The following is a 20,396-nucleotide window of genomic DNA, read 5'->3' on the forward strand; positions in this document are numbered from 1 at the left end:
GAGCCTGGGATGATACAGACCTCGCCCTCCTTGCAGACACCTCCCCCCCCCTGCAGCGCAGGTGCAGGCCCCCCCCTTTGCACACTGGGACCCCCCCAACCCCCTCCAAGGAGGATAGGCCGGAATTCCAGTCTCTTCCCGAGGCTGGGGCCGGCCTCAGGTCCTCCCGTGTTGCATATTTCCAGGGCTCAGGGACGCCGCCCTTTCCTTCAAAGGGACCCTCCCAGAGGAGAGCCACCCGTCCCCGCGCCCCCATTAGGGCCCAGAGCGGTCCCGCCGCGTCCACGGTAGAGTGGGCCGGGCTCCCCCGCCCGCCCGAGGTATCGGCTCGGCTCCCCGCCTCTGCCCCCGGGCTAGCGAGCCCCGGGGCCGCGTGGGGGCTCGGAGGACCGTGCAGGCGTCAAGGGCAACGAGGACATCCGGGCCCGAGCCGCGGACGGGCCCGCTGCGCGCCAGAGAACCTTTCTTCACCGAGGCCTCGTTTGCCGGCCGGGCGGCTTTGGCGGGGACACCCGGCTTAACCGTTCCTCCCGCTCGCACCCGCCCCCTCCCGGCCCAGTGTGCGGAGGCGCGCCTTCCTGTCCGCCCCGAGCTCGGGGGCTGCTGCGGCGGGAGCGTTCCGCCTGGCTGCGGAGGCGCCCGGGCGCGGAGCTGCGAGGCCATCGGCGGCGTCTGGCGCTTCTGAGCACCCGTGGGCGAGGCCCTGCGGGCTCCCTGCAGCCGAGGAGGCGGCGGCGCGGACGCGGAGGCCGTTTCAGGCCTTAGGCCCGGCGGGCCGGGCGCGGCGTGGTGGGGAGGCGGGCGGGAGGGCGCGCCCCGTGGTTCGCCATCCGGGGCGCGTGCGGCCCTCTTGAGACCCGGCCGGCGACCCGTAGCTCGGGCGCGCGCCTGTCGCAGCGCGCAGGAAGGAGGGGTCCGGCCGGAGGCCCGGGGCGGCGGCCGCCATGGAGATACCCTCGGCCCGGGGCCGGCGCCTGGGGCCTCGGGGGCGGCCCTGACCGCCGTCCTCGCAGCGGCGCGGGCCGGGTCGCGGACGTGCCCCTCGCGGCGCGCGGCCGCCTCCGCGTCTGCGCCCTCGGCGGGCCGCGCTGCTGCCTGGGCGCGGCGGCGGCGGCGGCGCCCCGTTGAATGGGCTGCGAGGGCCCGGGTTGGAAGCGCTGGCGAACGCGGCCTCCGGGGGCGCCAGGCAGCAGCCGCGGTGGCGACCAAACGGGTGTTGGAGTTGGCGGCGGCCATGGAGGGCCTGGCCGGCTACGTCTACAAGGCGGCCAGCGAGGGCAAGGTGCTGACCCTGGCCGCCTTGCTTCTCAACCGCTCCGAAAGCGACATCCGCTACCTGCTGGGCTATGTCAGCCAGCAGGGAGGGCAGCGCTCCACGCCCCTCATCATCGCAGCCCGCAACGGCCACGCCAAGGTGGTGCGCTTGCTGCTGGAGCATTACCGGGTGCAGACGCAGCAGACGGGCACCGTCCGCTTCGACGGGTAGGTGCCCCCCGACCCCGACCCCGGCCCCGGCCCCGACCCCTCCCGCCGCCGCCGCCGCCGCACGGATGCCCACCGCGTCTTCCAGGGGCCCCTCCTCCTGCATCCCGTGTTTTTTTTTTTTTTTTTTTTTTAAGATTTCATTTATTTATGCATGAGAGACACAGAGAGAGGCAGAGACACAGGCAGAGGGAGAAGCAGGCTCCACGCAGGGAGCCCGACGTGGGACTCGAGCCCGGGCCTCCAGGATCACGCCCCGGGGCAAAGGCAGATGCTCAACCGCTGGGCCCCTCGGGGATCCCCGATCCCGTGGTTCTGCTGCTCATCCTCACCGGCCCCTTTACCCACCGTCCTCCCTTCTGAGGAGCCACACCCTCTGCCTTGATCTGGAGCGGGTACTGGTCCCCCCCCCCCCCCCCGCCCCCACGGAGGCGGTGAGCAGGTCGTCCGCAGGAGGTGCACTTTCCCAGCTTTTACCTTTGTGGCTCTGGGGGTTGCAAGCGAGATGAGACATGGACGCGGTGGGCAGTGAACACTGAGGACCTCTGTTTGATGAGTTGTTTGGTGGGTTCTTGGTCCTTCCAAGTGACGGATCGCTCCCGACGGGTTGCGGGGAGGGGGATGGGGTGGGGAGGGGAGGGGGGTGGTGGGAGCCTTAATGTGCGAACGAGGTCCCGGGACTCCAGCCTCTCGAGGGATGGCCGGGCCGCCAGACGTCCCAAGAGGTGGTCCTGACTCTTGAGCTTGGCTCCGGGGTAGGTGGGTTGGCTGCAGAAACGGCCCTGGACCTGGACCAGGAGATAATGCCGTTGTTAATGCGTGTTATTCTGTGATGTCGTGGAGAGACTTGAGAGTGCTATGTGTTTTATTCGAGGGAGGGAGTTCAAAAATTCATATTGTCATAGTTGAAATTTGTTGAGGTTTAAGTGTGCACGTTTTGGGGGGTAGGAATGAGTGTTTAAGGCAGAGGTGTCAGGTGTGCCATCTTTGCCCTGCTGGGCTATTTGTCATAAAGTGTCTAACAGATCAGGAACTTCTCCATTGATGGCATTTGTTTCCATTGACTTGTGCGCCAGTGCCTAAGCTCTTTGGGCATTTCCCTCCGTCGGAGGTAGATGCGGTCCAAGCATAAAAAGATAGGTGGCTTCAGTTATGGTGATTGGAAACTGCTTGGTTAAACCCTCGTTGAAAAAGTGCTTCTTGAAGATTGACTAGGGCGTTGTTGAATTTCGGTTCTTTTTTAGGTTTAAATAATAAAAGCTTTTTCTTCTGCTGTAGATGAGAGCAGAATATTTTAGAGTATTACTTTTAATGAAACAATAGCCTGTGTTGGTGGTTAATCTCCTGTATCCTCTCCCAACACATCAAGGAGATGGGTTTTTTTTTTTTTTTTTTTTTCCTGTTGATTAAAGATGGCACCCTGATTGTGTCTGCTTTCTCTTACCCGTTTCTGTGTCCTTTCTGGAACTCCCTGCGTTCCCACAGCCTTTGCTATACCTAGACAAGGAGTGACACGGAATGACCCCTGAACTTCCAGTACCGTTCCAGTTGTATAGGCACATGCATTCATTGGAATAGGCATCTCAGGAACAGCTGCAGGGACACCCCGGCTAAGGAGCTTGCGGAGGCCTGTTTGGGTGAGGAGAGGGTAGTGGTGAGAAAAAATGGTCTCCTAAAGCATTTGTAAAGGCTTTGCTTATTGCCGTTTTTGTTTTTTTTTTTTTTAAGATTTTATTTATCTATTCATAAGACGGGGTTGGGGGAGAAAGAGAGGCAGAGACACAGGCGGAGGGAGAAGCAGGCTCCATGCAGGGAGCCCAGTGTGGGACTCGAGCCTGGGTCTCCAGGATCAGGCCCCAGGCTGAAGACAGATGCTCAACCGCTGAGCCACCCGGGCATCCCTTGCCATCTTTTTTACTATCAAAGAGAAAGGTCTTTTGAGATGGAATTAAAAAAACTTGAAATTATTAGAAATGACTACAAATAAACATTGAGCCTATATACTTGCCCAGTATTCTGCGCTGGGCAGTGAAATTAAAGAGTTCAGGTGGCAAACACTTACGGAACTCCTACTGTGTGCTGGGCAATGTGGTGGGGATTGGGTATGCAGAGGTGAGTAACATACTGTTCCCACTGTGGAGGAAGGTGGTCTAGTGGGGGGAGACAGAGAAATAGATACATAAGTGAGTGATTGCAGATGTCATGCCATTTAGTTTTAGAAGTCTGTTGGACCTGCTGTGGGAGGATGAGAAGAGAGGTGCTCCACTTTGCCTGGGGGAATCAGGGAAGGCTTCTCCAGGGAGGTGATGTTTGAGTTGGGCCTTACAGGAAGTAAGAAGAAGGGGCAGCGGCATGGTGAACTTGCAGTGACAAATATTTCATTGTGGTTGTAGGAAGAGATTCAAGCTGGGGAAATTAAGAAGGAGACTATAGGAGACTGGAGAGAGGTGGAGGCCAGATTTTGATGGTCCTTGTGTAAAATAATCAAAAATCCTATAGAGGTAACTGCATTGCAAATGGTTCAGTCACGTGTGATTTTGGCTGATCATTTTTCGATCTATGTTTTTTGTTTATGGATTATTATAATTATGAATTTATTGGCTGTTGTGTAAAGGTGGTTGAGAATTTTACTTAATAAATGCCTGCGATGGGCCTATCCCTCTTAAACCTTCTGTGGAGGATACAGAAAACAATGTAAGGAGGGCTCTACCTTTGAGGAGCTTACCAGTTAATAGAGGAGAATTGAAGTTCATGGTCACCTTTCTGCCCACTCACACCACTCTGTGAGATTTTGCAGTTTATTCCAGTCATTTGGCATTTCAGAACTAGATGAAAGAGTGTTATTTGCAAATGTCATGATTTTACTTTGCACTCATTCCAGACATTGTGAAAATAGTCCAAATGAGGTGTTAACAATATGAAGTTCAACTCACCCCTTGGGGGCCGGCTTTTGAGAGGTACTTAGCTAAATCTCCCTTTAGATTCCATTGGCACTTGAGAATCATGGCCAGGTGGGGACTAACAGGTTCTCTATGTGTGCTGAAGTAGATCAGTGTTTTCTAGTTTTTAGTCACTTATGTACACACATCTTCACAATTTTTTGTCACGTTGTTCATTACCTATCCAGTCATTAGCCTAACATTTCAAAAAAAGTTTCACTTCTTAGCTTTATCCTAAGCAGTGGTTATCTGTATAATTATGGGTTTGGTACAGCATGTTTTGTGTGTGAGAGAGGAAGACATTTATAAAATAAATAGCTTATTAAAAATTTTGTAGAAGTGTATGTTCTGCCTAAAAATGTCTATAATACCCTAAGAAACTAAAGTGGATTCATAAGAGTCTCAAGGAGGAAGGGACTGCCTACCTAGGTCAAGCCCTATGGTGATAGTTGAGCCCTTGTTCATATTTTTAAGGGTAGCATTTGAGATCGTCTTACTTATGTCTTAATATGTGAAGACTAAGATTGACAGATGAGTGGGCAAGGAAAATTACTTGAGTAGAAATGAAAGAACCTTTAGTTGGAGAATGGGGAACTGTTGAGAATGTTACAGAAATGGAACAGAACAAAGGCGAGGTGTCATGTGACCATGGAATAGTGTGCTGGCCTGAGTTCCTAGGGCCTGACAGCTCTGTGCCAGAGTTTTTAAGGGAACCCTGGTCCTAAAAGAGGTTTGCTGACATGGATGGGAAGGAGAACAGGACCTCTGGGAATTCCGAGGCTTTTTGTTGAGTTCTCTTACTTTTAAAGTTGGCGCTAGTACTAATACTTTCAATGTTCAGGTAGAGGACAGGCATGAGGTGGGGCACATCATCATTTGGCTTCATTTAAAAATCATTGCCAGGCAGTATATATTTCAAGGAACTATATTTGATCTAATAAATGATTTTTTTAAGGACTTTGGCTAAAATAAAGTGTTGATCATTTACATTTAATGAATTTTATTTCCATTTCATATACTTGAATCAGACATTTTTATTTCAAATTGAACCAGGAAATAGTTTGAGCTTAGTTTTGTGATCAGAAATGTTATCTTTTATGTGAGGTGTTTCCATCATGTGATGTGTACGTTTTGTGTAAAAAGGTGAATATCAGATTATAGTTTATTTTTATTTTATTAATTTATGTAATTATTTTATGTTTTAATGTAATCTCAACACCCAGCATAGGGCTCAAACTTATGACCCTGAGATCGAGTGATACACTCTACCAATGGAGGCCAGCCAGGAACCTTGATTTCTTCATATTTTTGAAAAAAGATTTTATTTATTTATTTATTTATTTATTTATTTATTTATAGCACATGCACTCTAAATAAATAAATGGGGGTGGGGGAGGGGCAGGGAGAGGGGTAGAGAATCTCTAGGGGACTGTCCTGAGCCTGGAGCTCCATGGGGGGCTCAATCTCACCACCCTGATATCCTGACCTGAGCTGAAATCACAAGGGTTGCTGAGTCACCCAGGCACCCCCCAATTTCTTGATTTTTAAAGTGAAATACATAATAGAGAGTTTGCATTGCCATGTTGGACTTCATCTAGAAAGATCATTGTTTTTTAATACTTCTCCAATAGGACTAAGTACACGTTGCATTAATTTTATCATATTTTTATTTTCTGTTATAAATGTGTTTGGTATGTTGTTTTGAGGAAGTCTACGCTCATTATTTCAGTTGAAGTCTACGGACAAAGGAATGTCATAGGTTTTAGGCTTATAATTTCCTTTAATCTGTTTAATGTTTTCATTTAGATATAGGAATTCAAAATTTGCTCAAGGCTAATGTTTCTGAAGGACTAGTCATTTTCTAATACATTCTGCAGTGAATATTTTTGTCCTAAAATATTTAAAAATTTTAATTGCCTCAATAAAAATAGATGGAGGCTTCTATCACATCACTATATGGAAAAGTGGAAATGATTAGGCTACATCATGAAAAGTATTAAACTGTTACAAAAACCAAGTGAAATATATACTTGTAATTTGATTTTTATTCCTAATCATTAACTTTGGAAAGTTTGAGGTGAGAAAAATATTTTAATCACTTTTTGTCTCTCTTTGTTCATCTTTAAAATGAGGGTTATGTTTATCTTTTATGGTTTTTTTGAGAGTTAAAGATAATGTATATGAATGCTATTTTAATCTAAGATTTTTGAGTTTTACATGGTTTAGGTTGATATTCCTGGCATATAACATTTTTATATTTTTAAAGTGCAAGGAAACATTTAACTATGTAAATGTAACTACATATTAACTGTGTATTAATTTTTTGATAGATCACTGTTATTAATTAGTTAAAAATGCTTTTTATTTTTAATTTTTAAAATTTTTTTGAAAAAAAATGTCTTTTAAATTGAAATAGTGTTTGAACAATGGCATGTATTATTTCCTTACATTTCATGCAGTTTGTAGTTTCTAGAGTACTTTTGTATTTTAATCTCATGTAAACTTTTTAGTTATATATCTGTAAAATGAACATAATGTGTCAATCTTGTAGGGTTATTGGGAGGTTATTATGAGGATTACATGAGATACATTGCATATTGAGCACTTAACACAGTGAGTCCCTAGCACATTGAAGGATATTTGTTAGCTATTTGTGTTCATTTTTGAGTATTTTTAATTTTTTCTCATTTTTGCTTTGAATTATGATTCTTTTTAGTTAAGGTGTAACATCTAGTAAAGTGCATAATTTTAAGTGCACAATCTGATAAAATTTTAATATGTTTACATCCATGTAAACACTTTGTAGATCAGTATTCAAGACGTTTTTATCACTCAACGTTTCCCTTTTGCCCCTTCTCAGTCAGTTCCTCTCCTTTCCCTTTCCAGAAGTAATGATTATCCTGGCTTCTATCACCATAGACTAGTTTTGCCTATCCTTGAACTTCCTATCAAGGAAATCACAGTGTCCTCTTTTCTGTCTGGCTTTTCTTTTGCTTAACACATTGTGAGACTCATCTGTGCCGTTGTGTGTGTCACTGGTTTATTTTTATGCTTTGTAGTATTCTGTTGTATGAATATATGGCAACTTATTTATCCTGAACACAGGTATTTTAGTTATTTCAAGTGTTTGACTATTTATTATGGATAAAGCTGCTATGGACATTTTTATGTATACGTCTTCACTGGTGGGTATTTGTGTTCACTACTCTTCAGTGTATGCTGAAGAGTGGAATTGCTGGGTCATGGGGTTTGGTGTATTTTTAACTTTAATAGTTGTTGCTAAACAGTTTTCCTGAAAGTGGTTGAAACAAATTACATTCCTACCAGCAATGAGAGTTTCGTTGCTTCACATCCTGGCCAACACTTAGTACTGTCATGTCAGTTAATTTGACCTATTCTGGTATCTGTGTATCCGGTAACTCCTGGTTTTAATTCGCATTCCCCTCTCAAGTAGTTACCTTGAACATCTTTTCATATGTTTATTGGTCACTTGAATTCATCTTCTTTTGTGAAGTATACTTGTTTAGTCTTTTCACCCATTTTTTAGTTAGGTTGTTTGCCTTTTATTGATATGTTAAGTACATTCAATGTAAATAAATATCTTCTCCCAGTGAGTGGATTGCATATTCACTTTCTTCATAACATCTTTTACTGAATTGAAATTTTTTAATTTTAATGAAGCCCAATAAATCAGTTTTTTCTATGATTAGCACTTTTTTAACATTCTGTTTAAGAAATAGTCATTAACTCCAAGGTCATGAAGATAGTCTACTTTTTTTTTAAAGAAATTTTATGGTTTGGTTCTTCACATAGATCTGTGCTACAATTTTTATGCATAGTGTGAAGTAGAAGTCAAAGTTAATTTTTTCCCATACAGATACCTAGTTGCTTCAGGACCAGTTTCTTAAATTTTATTTACTTATTTTAACTTTTTAAAAAAACTTTTTAAAAATTTTATTTAAATTCAGTTAATTAATATATAATGTATTATTGGTTTCAGAGGTAGAATTCAGTGATTCATCAGTCTTATATCACACCCTGTGCTCATTACATTACGTGCCCTCCTTAATATTCATCACCCAGTTACCCAGTCCCCCCACCCTTCTACCCTCTAGGGACCCTCAGTTTGCTTCCTGTGATTAAGAGTCTCTTAAGGTTTGTCTCTCTCTCTGATTTTGTCTTATTTTTCCCTCTCTTCCTCTAAGATTCTGTTTTGTTATTTAGATTTCACGTCAGTGAGATCATATGATTATTGTCTTTCTCTGATTGACTTATTTCTCTGATTGACTTATCCTCAAGTTCTATCCACATTGTTGCAAATGGCAAGATTTCATTTTTTTGATGACCGAATAGTATTCCATTGTTTGTATATATACCACATCTTCTTTATCCGTTCATCTGTTGATGGACATCTGGGTCTTTCCATAGTTTGGCTATTGTGGACATTACATTGGACCCATGTAAACATTGGGGTGTAGGTGCCCTTTTGGATCACTACATTTGTATCTTTGGGGTAAATACCCAGTAGTGCAGTTGTTGGGTTATAGGATAGTTCTATTTTCAACTTTTTGCGGAACCTCCATACATAGAGTGGCTATACCTCCATACTGTTTTCTAGAGTTGCATTCCCACCAACAGTGTACGAGGAATCCCCTTTCCCCATGTCCTCCCCAACATCTGTCCTTTCCTGACTTGTTCATTTTAGCCATTCTGACTGGTATGAGGTGGTATCTCATTGTGGTTTTTATTTGTATTTCCCTGATGCCGAGTGATTTTAAGCATTTTTTCATGTTGTCCGTTGGCCGTTTGTATGTCTTCTTTGGAGCAGGATCAGTTTTTAAAAAGATGACACTTTCTACGGTTTTCAGGGGAGCTTTTATTATAAATCAAGAGACTATCTGTGTAAATCTATTTTGGGAGGTTTTTTTATTTTAGTGATATGTTTGCCCTTGTGCCAGTGACACATTATCTTAATTAACTGTAGTTTGTCCTTCAACTTTTTTTTCTTTCAAGATTATTTTGGTTATTCTAGGTCAATTGGATTTCTATATCATTTTAGAGTTGACTTGTCAGTCTCTACGTATGTGGATGTGCCTGCATGCTCACACATGCACGCACACACACACCTGCCCCTGCTGAGATTTTGATTTGGATTGCATTGACTCTGTAGATCATTTTGGTAGAGAATTGACATCTTAACACTATTGAGTCTTCTAAACTATGAATATGGAATATTTCTCCATTTATTTAGGTCTTTAATTTGTCTCAGGAATGTTTTATAGTTTTCAGTTAAGAGGTCTTGCACAGTTTTCATTAGATTTATTACTAGATACTGTTATTTTCTAATGCTTTTGTAAATGGTACTTTTTTGGACAGTGAAAGAAAAATTTTTTTAACTTTGTATTATCGTGGCAATAAAAATGTTAATAAATGAGGGACGTCTGGGTGGGTTAGCGGTTGAGCTTCTGCCTTTGGCTCAGGGCATGATCCTGGGTTTGGGGATCATGGGGATGAAGTCCCACATCGGGCTCCCTGCGGGGAGCCTGCTTCTCCCTCTGTCTGTGTCTCCGCCTCTCTCTCTGTGTCTCTCATGAATGAATAAAGTCTTAAAAAAATGTTAGTAAGTGAATTTTAATTGTTTGCAAAAGGTATAGTTGGCAACTGCTGAAAACTGTCACTGATGTAATGTCTATTTTCTGGACTTATACTTTATTATTTATTTATTTACAAGATTTTATTTATTTATTCATGACAGACACAGAGAGAGAGACAGAGACACAGAGGGAGAAGCTGACTCCCCACGGGGAGCCTGATGTGGGACTCCATTCCTGGACCTGGAATCATGCCCTGAGCTGAAGGCAGATACTCAACCACTGAGCTACCTAGGTGTCTCTGGACTTACACTTTAGTTTGAAAAATCAATTAACAATTAAATGGGAGGACGCCTGGGTGGCTCAGTGGTTGAGTGCCTGCCTTCAGCCCAGGGCATGATTCTAGAGTCCCAGGATTGAGTCCCACATCAGGCTCCCTGCATGGAGCCTGCATCTCTCTCTGACTATGTCTCTGCCTCTCTTTCTCTCTTGAATAAATAAACAAAATATTAAAACAAACGAAAAAAACCCACAATTAAATGGCATTTTAAAAAAGAAACTTTAGAAACCTGCTTTTTTCTTTCTCGAGGTTTGTCTTCCATACAATAGAATGAATGCACAGATCTTAAAGTGTGCAGTTTGAGGAGTAATTTTCCTAAATATCCACCCATGTAGGCACTACCCAGATCAAGATTTAGGACATTTCCAATAGTTTTAAGCTTCTTCCCAGTTAGTCCTACAGCCTTTCTCGTAGGCAGCTCCATAGGCACTTGTTAGAAGGCTTTTGCGTCATTTTGTGTCATTATATGAAACCTTAGAGGTAATTGCTTGAATTATTATAAACTGGGTCTTTTGTTTTCAGCAGAAACCATGGAGAGTGGTATTTTAGGGGGGGTGATTAATTGGGGTAAGCTATGATATTTATATTATACCAGGGGGATTATATTCTTTAACTTCATGGAAGATACAGTCTGACCTGTGTTATAACATTAGATTGTATAGTGAGAAGCTCAGCAATGAGGTTTTTGGTATAAATATTTACTTGTTCTAGTAAATACTGCTTTTTTTTTTTTTTTTAATTTTTTATTTATTTATGATAGTCACAGAGAGAGAGAGAGAGAGGCAGAGACACAGGTGGAGGGAGAAGCAGGCTCCATGCACCGGGAGCCTGATGTGGGATTCGATCCCGGGTCTCCAGGATCGCGCCCTGGGCCAAAGGCAGGCGCCAAACCGCTGCGCCACCCAGGGATCCCTAAATACTGCTTTTGATTGACCTTTTTCCTTAACACTTGCAAGTATACTTACTTTAGTGGTTCGGGCACAGTAGATCTAAGTATCTGCAGCAAAAATCTACTTTTTTATGTCTGATGGTCAGTAATAGAAAAAACAATTGAAAAATTGAGGTTGGGGAGAAATGGAAGGTAGAAACCTGGGGAAAATTGGCCTTCTAGCAAGAGTCTAATTCTATATAAGTAGTGAATCTAGCACATACCAGTGAGTGATGACTGTGAAGCCAAAAAGTACAAACATGGGCTGAAGGTCAGGGAAGATGCTCAGTTGGTTTTAGGAAAGTGCTACTTGTTTCCTGCTGTTATTATTTTCCCCTAGTAGTTTAGTTGAGGAACGTACATAAACCCACAACACACACACACACACACACACACACGTTTTTAAGATTTAAATTGGAGTAGAACAGATGGAGAAAAATGCACTAATTGAAATTGTATACAAATTTCACAAAGTGAATATATTTATTTACTAAAGTCCCTTTGTGCTTCCTCCTACTATCTATTCCCCTTAAAAGTAAACAGTGTCCTGACTTCTAACACTACAGATAGATCTATAAATGTAGTAATATAATATGTACTATGTTCGGTTGACATCTTTTGCTCAGTATCATGTTTATGTGATCCTTTTGTATTATATGGAGCAGGGGGTTTTTGCATTCTCATTGCTGTAGTAGACGTAGATTTGATTAGCTTAGATATAATCTTAGGGGAAAATTATCTGCTTAAATATTTTTTTTTCCTAAAGGAGTTTCTAACACTCTTAATATGAGGACTAGGATAGCTTTCTTGCTGACCTTTTGGGAGAAACTGTAGGTACCTGGGGAATATTGGGAAGGAACAACAGGTTTTTCCTTAAGAGCCAGTGCATCAACTTGGTGGTAAAGAAGTTATGAACCTCCATGCGTTTCCTCTGTTTTCTGAAATGTATTTACTTTTGTTAGTAGAAAGTTGGTTTACGGTTTTCTCTTTTTTAGGATTATATACTTCAGCAATAACGGCAATAACTAACATTTCCTGAGCTTCTACTTAGTATAAGTACAATGCAGAGTGTTTTACTTAAGTTACCCGATTTTATTTTCACCCAAACTAATGTTGTATTAATGTTTGGTAGGTTGAAGTTTTGGTTGGTGCAAACGAATCTATTCTTTGTACTTAGGTTAGTGGCCTCCGTTTTCTGACTGTTGGTTCTCTTCACGAATAGGTACGTCATTGACGGGGCTACCGCTCTTTGGTGTGCAGCAGGAGCCGGACATTTTGAAGTTGTTAAACTTCTAGTCAGCCACGGAGCCAACGTGAACCACACCACAGTAACTAACTCAACCCCTCTGCGGGCAGCATGCTTTGATGGCAGGCTGGACATTGTGAAATACTTGGTTGAAAATAATGCCAACATCAGCATTGCCAACAAATATGACAACACCTGCCTGATGATTGCAGCATATAAGGGACACACTGACGTGGTGAGATACCTTTTAGAACAACGTGCCGATCCCAATGCTAAAGCACATTGTGGAGCCACCGCACTGCACTTTGCAGCAGAAGCCGGGCACATAGATATTGTGAAAGAGCTGATAAAATGGCGCGCTGCTATAGTGGTGAATGGCCATGGGATGACGCCATTAAAAGTAGCTGCCGAAAGCTGTAAAGCTGATGTCGTCGAACTGTTGCTCTCTCATGCTGATTGTGACCGAAGAAGTCGGATTGAAGCTTTGGAACTCTTGGGTGCCTCCTTTGCAAACGACCGTGAGAACTATGACATCATGAAGACGTACCACTATTTATATTTAGCCATGTTGGAGAGGTTTCAAGATGGTGATAACATTCTGGAGAAAGAGGTTCTCCCACCAATCCATGCTTATGGGAATAGAACAGAATGTAGAAATCCTCAGGAACTGGAATCCATTCGGCAAGACAGAGATGCTCTTCATATGGAAGGCCTTATAGTTCGGGAACGGATTTTAGGTGCTGACAATATTGATGTGTCCCATCCCATCATTTACAGGGGAGCTGTTTATGCGGATAACATGGAATTTGAACAGTGTATCAAGCTGTGGCTGCACGCCTTGCACCTGAGACAGAAAGGCAACAGGAATACCCACAAGGATCTTCTTCGATTCGCTCAAGTTTTCTCACAGATGATACATTTGAATGAAACTGTGAAGGCCCCAGACATAGAATGTGTTTTGAGATGCAGCGTTTTGGAAATAGAACAGAGTATGAACAGAGTAAAAAATATTCCAGATGCTGATGTCCACAACGCTATGGACAATTATGAATGTAATCTCTATACCTTTCTGTATTTAGTGTGCATCTCCACCAAAACACAGTGTAGCGAAGAAGATCAGTGCAAAATTAACAAGCAGATCTACAACCTGATTCACCTTGATCCCAGAACTCGGGAAGGTTTCACCTTGCTGCATCTAGCTGTCAACTCCAATACCCCGGTTGATGATTTCCACACCAACGATGTCTGCAGCTTTCCAAACGCACTTGTCACAAAGCTGCTGCTGGACTGTGGTGCTGAGGTGAATGCTGTAGACAATGAGGGGAACAGTGCCCTTCACATTATTGTGCAGTACAACAGGCCCATCAGTGATTTTTTGACCTTGCACTCTATCATCATTAGCTTGGTTGAAGCCGGCGCTCACACTGACATGACAAATAAACAGAATAAGACTCCGCTAGACAAAAGTACCACTGGGGTATCTGAAATACTACTTAAAACTCAGATGAAGATGAGTCTCAAGTGCCTGGCTGCCCGAGCAGTTCGGGCTAATGACATTAACTACCAAGACCAGATCCCCAGAACTCTTGAAGAGTTTGTTGGATTTCATTAAGTGACTGGATATGTAAAATCGTTTAATGTGGTGCTAAAAAGTAAAGGACTTTAATCACAGACAATAGAATTATGTGTTCATAAATTCTACTTTTCTTTCCACTACCCTTCCCCCCTCCCCGTCCTTCCTTAGTTCTGTATTTGGTCTTTTTTGCCTCATAACGGTTATTGATTTCAAATACACTTTAAACAAAGCCACATTGTTTAGGTGTAACTATAATCTAAGGTGTCTGAATATTGGTCACTTAACTTTCTTTTTTTCTTCATTTATGTCTTTTGCTTTCCCAATCGAAGTATAATTGAGATACATTTTATCAGTTTCAGGTGTACAACATAATGATTGGACTATTTGTAATTTTTTTTTTAAGGAACGAGTATAAGATATTTTGTTTATGTAACAAGGGACATTTATGATTTGAAGTTGATAATGTTTTAAGAAACTGCCTACAAAAGTATTTCTGTTAAGCCTGTGTCAGTGTGTTATCCTTGCAGCAGTTTTGAGGATTTCATGAAGCAAAACAACTAAAAAGGACCATAAAAAGTAACGGGATACCCAGGTGTTCTGCACGTGCCAAACTGCTGTAGGTAGTTTTCTCTCTTAGATATTTATGTGGAGTGATACAACACATTATAACATCCGGAGGATTTAAAAAAATATAGCTGCAGATTAATCTGAAAATGTGCTCACTTAATAAAGTTAAGCATAAAGTTAAATCCATGGAAATTGTTGCATTATGCTGGGTGGTATATACAAAGTAGTAATAATCTTAAAGCAAATTTTCAGAGAATATTTTGATGGACTACTTGCCTTTAGGGCTTAAATTCTCAAATTCTTTGAAGTCTGTTTTAATGTAATTTCTCTAAATTGCAGCAGTCTGCTTTTGACTCCGCTCACAGACATGTAAAAATTATGAATGCTGTGTTTTCTTATGAAACAAATTGTTATAATATAGTTATATGTTCTATTTTTGTCCCTTTCTCCCTTTCCTCCTGTGTGGTCTCTTTTAAAATTTGGAAATTACTTTTCCAGAGGGCATTGTCTGTGCCCACCTAATAAGGTGTTTATGACAGATGAAAAGGAACCAGGATATTTGTAATTTGTAATTTTTTCGCTTTCTTAGTCTCCCTTATAACTAGTAGAAAAATCACTAGTGCGGTATAGGAAATTAAATGGTTTTGATGATGAAAATAATTTGCATTGCTCCTTTGAAAGATGTTTTTGTGAGAGCTGCAAGTTTTTCAACCACAAAATGTCACAGATTCTGATAGGCTGCGCAGAGGTCTCTGTTTTTTCTGTTCTGTTTTAATGGCAGCGTTTTAACTGTTGGATTAAAAGAGTATTCTGTGATTATCTTTTAAGCATCACAGAAATTCAAGTAGAGGGTACACACCTATCGATGTTAAAAATGATAAGATTAGCTATATCTGTATTTTTCTCTTTAGTGCCAAATGAATGCCTTAGCTACTCATAGTGCATGGTACTGTAAGTGAAGACCTGCAGCTTTTTTTTTTTCTTTAATGAAAAGCATTATGATGACATAGTAACATCAGATATAAACTAAAACAACAAAAACAGAAAAACCCCCAAACTTGTACGGTTTCAGTGGTCATTGAATGTATGTGTACTGTTTTGTCAAGTATAAGAGAAGGGTTGCAGTTGGATCAGTATAAAATACAATGACCAAGCCAAAATTAGCACCTAGGGCCTTAAATAAAAGATACCCCACGAAATGAAATAGTTTGAAAGGTGGGAGGGAATGGAAGGTGGGAAGCTTAAAAACTTTCCCCCCCAAGAATGCAAGATACCTTTACAGCTACTGTAGTTAATTCTTCGTGTTCTTCTTGCTTCAGCTAGGAATGTTTTGATGGTAAATTCTGTCGTCGTAATATATTTCTGTGTTCCCAACCTGAGGTTTTTACAAGGAGGGCTTTTAGGATGGTTTAAAGGGTGGTATTTGAATGAGCCCTAATTTTAAAATTACCGGCCTTGCTCCTCCTGGCATAATCAAGGAAACCCTGTACCTTGCTCTTGGCAACTCTCATGGCCTGAAAGAGAAAATGCATGGCCTCAAGGTGAGTGAATCCCGCCTTTTCCGCAGCTTAGATCAGACTCTGTGTTTTTTAGATTTCAAGGCCTGCTTCTTTGACAGTCTGAGGAGTAGCTGTGATACTTGGTGTTCAGTTAGTTCCATTATTAATGCGTATGATTTTTAAACACCAACACTTAAAATATCAGATAATATTGCATGTTTTAAAAATCATTTCATCTCTTTGGCTACCCAGGACCAGCACTATTTTAGATATTGCTTATTTATAAAATGAGGATAATGATCACATGTACATATTCAGACATCAAAATTTAATGACTGTTTTTGAGAAGGGATGAATGCTGGAGAAAGTAGAGCTGCTGATTGAAATGCTGACAGAGTTGGAGAAGGAAGACAGTGGAATAAACTATGAACTCTGCTAATGGTAACAAATTTTTTACTATAGTGTAGTAGGACATTGTGCACTCTATTGCTAAGGATCTAATTTTGTCTTGTAAAATAAATCCAAATATGTATTGTGAAACATCTGTATAAAACCATTCTTGAAACAAGTGATTTACATGCCTGTTTTTTATTTGTTTTTGGTAGGATTATTTTAAACATGTTTAGCCAAATCCTTCCCAAGCTTAAGTTTTGTTTTGTTGTGTGTGTGTGTGTGTGTTTGTGTGTGTGTGTGTTTTAAGGAAAATAAATTGGTAATAATAGTTGAGTATCTCAGCTCACTTGAGAACTCTAGGCTGTCTCCATTTCCAGCCACTTTTGTCACTTTCTGTTTATTATTGGTAGAAGTATGCTTTGGATTAGAAGTCTTCCTTGACGATATTACAGATGAAGTTAAAACTTGTCTTGCTCAGTACTTGTCCTATGAATTTGGCTGAACTAGAGGCCCAAGTGGATGAATACCTGGGCAAACCACGTGAAACTTAGGTGGGTAAAAGCGTAAGCTTTTAATGGAGTTGGTGACCTTGAACTCTTGACCTTAGGTCTCTAACTCAAGGAATGGGCAGCAAACCCATTCCCCCAATTGATAAAGAAGGGGGAAATTTTTTATTTAAGAACTCTGACACAACATAGTTTTTTTCAGTCTACCCTGGATGGCTCTAGCAGGCCACAGTCCAACTACCTTAAGGTTCTTTGCTGTGGGAACCTCAAACAAACAAACCAACCAAAAAGCAAGCTTTGGTCTTGCTCATTTCTGGATTTCTGGGAAGAGTTTTATTTCATTACACTAATAATTGATTAGTAGCTGACAATTATGAGGAATTTAGATAGGTACGATAGTAACATATGATTTGGGGACAGCAGCTCCCTGAGTATCAACTCTGCATTTGGGAAGTGTCTTTAAAAATCCAAATCCCAAGGGAACAACATCCTGTCTCCAGTCTCCACTATAGTTTGAGGCAGCTACTTTATGGGTAAGACCATTTTGGATTATTCATGCAGAAGCATTTTTTTTTTGGAATGGGACAGGGTGAGGAGTGAGTTGCTGGACCTCGGATTACAGTTTGCTGGGTTTAGAAGCAGCCAGTGATTGAACTAGTGAGTAGATGGATAAGAGTATAATAAAGGACTTGTTTTTATGGTAGATCTTCTGTAAAGATCTTAAATGTTCCTTTTTAGGCTAGCCATATGTATCTATGTACAGATGACTATTCTGTTTTCTTCACTGACTATGCTGTAACATGAAAATGAATTAAAGAAGACAAAACTATGCCTTTCGCTCTATGAAAAGTTACTAGCCCATAAGATGTTAAGCTCTGTGTTTATTCCTGCTCTGGAAATGCACAGCTCTGTTCTGGGTTCCTCCCTGGAAGGTAGAAAGCACCTGGTTATGTATGGCACATCGCAGGGCCTTCCTCATACATTTCTGGCAGATTTGCCCAAATCTTCAGATGGGCTCGGTTGTATGTACAGCATCCCCTCTCCCAAATATGGGATCTGAAATAAATACACTGATAGTGATGCTATATATATTAATTTTTAAAATTGTAAAGTAAATGTCTCTAGTCCTAGGTTTGTGGTGTGTTCATTTGTGTTAATGTGCAGGGAAGGGACATGGACTTGATGGTTATGGGGAGTGTATCTTGATGTGTGTGCAGGGGTGAGTAATGCTAAATTATTAACAGCTTTTCATTTAGGGGTGAGTTATGTGACAAGTGGCCTAATCAGAAAAATGAAGGAGCGAAGATGCAAGCTTTGCCAAGTGATGAAGTAAACAAGATTTTGTATCTGTTTTTTATCAGGTGTTGTAAAATTTGTGCATGGCTTTTTTTGTTGTGGCTTATTAGTAATTGGTAGAGGAGAAAAGAGGAGGAAAACCCCTCAGCTTTGCTAACCAGTCTTTTCAAAGGTACATAAGTTGGGGAGTAAAATCTGACTGGCCTAATATGTTGAAAAGATCCTATCCTTTATAATATTCACCCCATCCTGTAATCCTCCATGTAGAGGAACTACATTGTTGTATTCTAGTAATTCACTGTGATTTATAACAAACCAGTGATGTCATTCTATTGTGCACTTTTGTCAAACCATTTACGTGACTTTAATAAACATAGTAAACTTGCTGACTGCACCAAAGGTCTGTTAGTGATTTATATATTGCATGACATTTTCTATTTGAGTTTGACATGTAGAATCATTTTTAATTTCGTGGCAAATGACAGTCCTAATAGCCCAGCTAATTTGAAACTAACAATATTGCTGTGTAAAAGGAAAAAAAATGGTGTTTGTGTTCAGTAAATGTTTGAACAAAAAGAAACCTGCCTTGAAGTTTGTGTCTTTATTGTTCAGTGTGCCTTGGTGGAGATGATCTTTTGTTGAATTCATTTAAAAAAAAGGAGTTCAAAGTTTTCTGTGCCTGGGGAAAAATTCAGATAGTTAAAGAAAAATTCAAATAGTAAAAAAACAAAAAACCCCAATGCCTTTTCCATCTCTACTTGCCTCCCATTTGGACTCTTAAGAGTCCACTATTTACTAGTTTTTTAAGTAGCTTCCCAGAATTTTTCTGGACATATATATATATTTTTTTCCTCCCATTCATTTTTCAAAAATGCAAATGGACTTTTTCCTATTCGATTCTGCATCTTGTATATTTCATTTATTTATTTATTTCATTTAATATATCTTAGGCTTTTTCAGATTGGTATGTATAGGTTTTCTTTTGGTCTTTAAACAACTTTATAGATTTAATTCTGTGAGTGGACTTAGTGTTTATGTAACCAGACCTTGTGTGGGATATATTGATACTCTAAATAATGCTTTAGTGAACATCCTTATAGTCTCTATTCATAGCACTGGAATTTCTGGGTTGGTGGCTGAGTATTTAGAATTCTGATAGAGGGACGCCTGGGTGGCTCAGCAGTTGAGCGCTTGCTTTTGACTCAGGGCGGGGATGATTCCACTGTCCCAGTCTCAGGATTGAGTCCCACATAGGGCTCCCTGCATGAAGCCTGCTTCTGCCTCTGCCTACATCTCTGCCTCTCTGTGTCTCTCATGAATAAATAAATAAAATCTTTAAAAAAAAGAAATAAAATTTTGATAGAGATCATTAAATTGCCTTCCACCTACCTACACTGTTACTGACATCAGCTATTACCTAATCATTTAGTGATCAATGAAAAATAGTATTTCATAGTTTTGATTTGTGTTCCTTGATTATGAATGAAGTTGACACTCATACTTACTGACATGTTTGTATTTATTTGCTTTTGGGTTGTGGTCATTTTCCTACTCGTTAGAAATTTTTTGGAAGTTTAGGGAAATTTTCCCTGTCATATGTCATGGTTTGTAGTTTGTTTTTTGATGTTGACTATAGAAGTTTCGTATCAGAAGTTTACATTTTTATGTAGCCAAATTTATCATAATTTTTAAAAAATGGATTCTGAGTTTTGTATCTTGTTTGTAAGGTTGTCTCTATTCCGAGATCATAACATCTTTTTTTACTCATGTTTTCTTCTAATGCTTTTATGGCTTTTCCCTTCCATGTCTCTTCTGCCTTCTTTTTCCCTTCTTCCCCCATCCCCCTGCTTCTTCTTTTCTTTGGTTTACATTTTTTTATCTACCTGGAATTTATTTTATTTTTTATTTATTTAGAATTTATTTTCATGTAAGGATCCAGCTAGCTAAAGACTTCCTTAATTATTTTTCACTGATTGCAATCATGAACCAAATTTCCATAATGTAATTGGATCTTTTTCTAGGTTCTTTGTTCT

General features: G+C 41.1%; 1 protein-coding gene across 1 annotated transcript; it reads left to right on the forward strand.

Annotated features, from left to right (window-relative positions):
• The first annotated feature begins 689 nt into the window (after nucleotides 1–689).
• Nucleotides 690–18,943, forward strand: FEM1B (fem-1 homolog B). The gene is made up of 2 exons (XM_026013532.2): nucleotides 690–1,482; nucleotides 12,503–18,943. Exons 1-2 carry the CDS (start codon nucleotides 1,235–1,237, stop codon nucleotides 14,136–14,138), a joined length of 1,884 nt encoding a protein of 627 aa, XP_025869317.1. The 5' UTR covers nucleotides 690–1,234; the 3' UTR covers nucleotides 14,139–18,943.
• The last annotated feature ends 1,453 nt before the right edge of the window (nucleotides 18,944–20,396 follow it).

The sequence above is a fragment of the Vulpes vulpes genome, chromosome 15 (assembly GCF_048418805.1).
Source record: "Vulpes vulpes isolate BD-2025 chromosome 15, VulVul3, whole genome shotgun sequence".
NCBI classification, from domain to species: domain Eukaryota; kingdom Metazoa; phylum Chordata; class Mammalia; order Carnivora; family Canidae; genus Vulpes; species Vulpes vulpes.